At 30.3% G+C, this 2,133-nt stretch overlaps 1 protein-coding gene across 1 annotated transcript; it reads right to left on the bottom strand.

Moving 5' to 3' along the window:
• Nucleotides 1-420: 420 nt before the first annotated feature.
• On the bottom strand, nt 421-1,375 carry LOC142227488 (uncharacterized). Its single transcript, XM_075298041.1, has 3 exons — nt 1,241-1,375; nt 697-1,181; nt 421-639 (listed from the first exon to the last, which is right to left on the bottom strand). The coding sequence occupies exons 1-3, from the start codon at nt 1,373-1,375 to the stop codon at nt 585-587; spliced, it is 675 nt and encodes a 224-aa protein (XP_075154156.1). The 3' UTR covers nt 421-584.
• Nucleotides 1,376-2,133: the final 758 nt, after the last annotated feature.

Genomic DNA, 2,133 nt, shown 5'->3' on the forward strand with positions numbered 1-2,133 from the left:
TATGCAAGGCGGGCATGCTAACCATTGCACCACGGTGGCTCCCCAATAGTATACCACAGTTTGTTGCAATTGTTTTATTTGTTCAATAGTTTCTTTTGGAAAATAAAATATCTTGCAGAAATAATCACAGGTTTACATTTTTCGATCATAAGATTTGAAAAATTGTTTCTCATGTGTAAGTCAAACGAACTAACTCTTTAAGAAGTGAGAAGAACTTGTGGTGTTTGGTGTTCACTGCGGTGGGAACCGGAACTCAATCTAAACTAAAAAGGTTCTGAAGAAAAATTTTAAATTAAATTCCAATCCATAACTTTTGAAATGCATAGAAAATTGATTGTAGACAGTCGATTGAACTCCGTCAAATATTGAGCAATTGATGTGACGAAGTTGACTTTAACTTACAATAATATAATCACGATATTTCTTTTTAGTTTAGTTTATATTATGTACAAAATTTATTAATAAAGATGAAGTCTGTATACAAAACGAAAACAAGAATTTTAAACAAATTATTTCTGGGAACAATTTATGGAATCCCTCGTCCTTTCGATGAAAATAATTGATAACAAAATTGATCGAAACAGCTAGGCAGCTGCAGATTCCTCTAGATTAAGTGAATTCAGGTCACCACTAAGAGGGCTGCAAAGAATTATATAAGAATTCAGTTTATTAAAAAAAAATCCCTTTCTTACTTACATTTCGTCTTCATCATTTGATGTCATCACCGGGGGCGGAGAATGATAATCTCTACGTTCCTCAGTGTGAAATATAGGATCAGGATGTTCGAATAACATCAGGCGATTTGCTGCATTACGACCAAACCAGAAATTTTGTTGACGATTAATTTTATTGAAGACCTCATCACTGATATACGTTCGACACGATATATAGAGATCACCTTCCAATTGAAGTAGATTTTTATGTCCCTGGCCATCTTTAATTCTGGCCACAGATATCACACGATGTTTACTTAAACGCTGAATAATTTCCTTGGTATAGACGGTGATGAGAGTTTTACAATTTTCCAAACGTATAATGCTGATGGAATGATCACATTCCATTAATCTTTTCGAATAGGTGACCTTCAAGACATGTTGAGATAAATCCATACAACGTCGTACTATATGATGCTGTAAAGATGTCCTCCTTTGGCAGGATTTTATACGAATGAATTCTAAAATCTATGTTCTCTTGCCTTTTTATAGAGGTTTCTTATCTTCAGTTTGCATAATCCTTTTACCTGTTTCAAAGGACAGATGAGCAGATGTGTTTCCAAATTTCCTTTTTGTCTATGAGTAAAAGGCTCTCCACAGGTAGGATTCTTTATTCTGGAAATGAATCTGGTCACAAAAGGTTGTTTACAACATATTAACATCTGTTACCTGATGTATTTCAATGACAAATGGATTATAGGCTACTGCGACCTCAAGATTATTTTACATTATTTTCTTTTGCGACGGTTACAGACAAATTTGCCCAATTATCTGTTGAAAATCCCCAAAGACATAGGGAAAGAAATATGTTGCCTATGAGTCTGATTCGCCAAAACATTTTTATACGGGCACGACCAACCAGAAATATTGATTTTAGACCCCATAAAATATATACCGAAATCTTGATGTTGAGTGAAGATTTCATTCCAGCTAAGAGGTCATAACAAACTTTTATAGGAATGAAATTTGACACATTTTTTTAGAAATAAAATTTTGAAAAAATTTTCTATAGACAATTTGATAGAATTTTCTTTAGAAATAAAATTTTGACAAAATTTTCTTTAGAAATAAATTTTTCAGAAAATTTTCAATAGAAATAAAATTTTGACAAAATTTTCGTTAGAAATAAAATTTTGACAAAATTTTCGTTAGAAATAAAATTTTGACAAAATTTTCGTTAGAAATAAAATTTTGACAAAAATTTCTAAAGAAATAAAATTTTGACAAAAATTTCTAAAGAAATAAAATTTTGACAAAATTTTCTTTAGCAATAAAATTTTGACAAAATTTTCGTTAGAAATAAAATTTTGACACAATTTTCTTTAGAACTAAAATTTTGACAAAATTTTCTATGGAAATAAATTTTTCAGAAAATTTTCTATAGAAATAAAATTTTGATACAAATTTCGTAGGAATAACA

This window comes from Haematobia irritans, chromosome 2 (genome assembly GCF_050003625.1).
Source record: "Haematobia irritans isolate KBUSLIRL chromosome 2, ASM5000362v1, whole genome shotgun sequence".
In the NCBI taxonomy this organism is placed as follows: domain Eukaryota; kingdom Metazoa; phylum Arthropoda; class Insecta; order Diptera; family Muscidae; genus Haematobia; species Haematobia irritans.

Excerpts from the sequence above, each read along its gene's own strand:
- LOC142227488 (XM_075298041.1), bottom strand. The coding sequence starts at position 1,375 with ATGTTAATATGTTGTAAACAACCTTTTGTGACCAGATTCATTTCCAGA. Across the intron at positions 1,182-1,240 it reads TCATCTGTCCTTTGAAACAG|ATTTTAGAATTCATTCGTAT; the intron begins GTAAAAGGATTA and ends AAGAGAACATAG. Across the intron at positions 640-696 it reads TCAAATGATGAAGACGAAAT|CCCTCTTAGTGGTGACCTGA; the intron begins GTAAGTAAGAAA and ends AATTCTTTGCAG.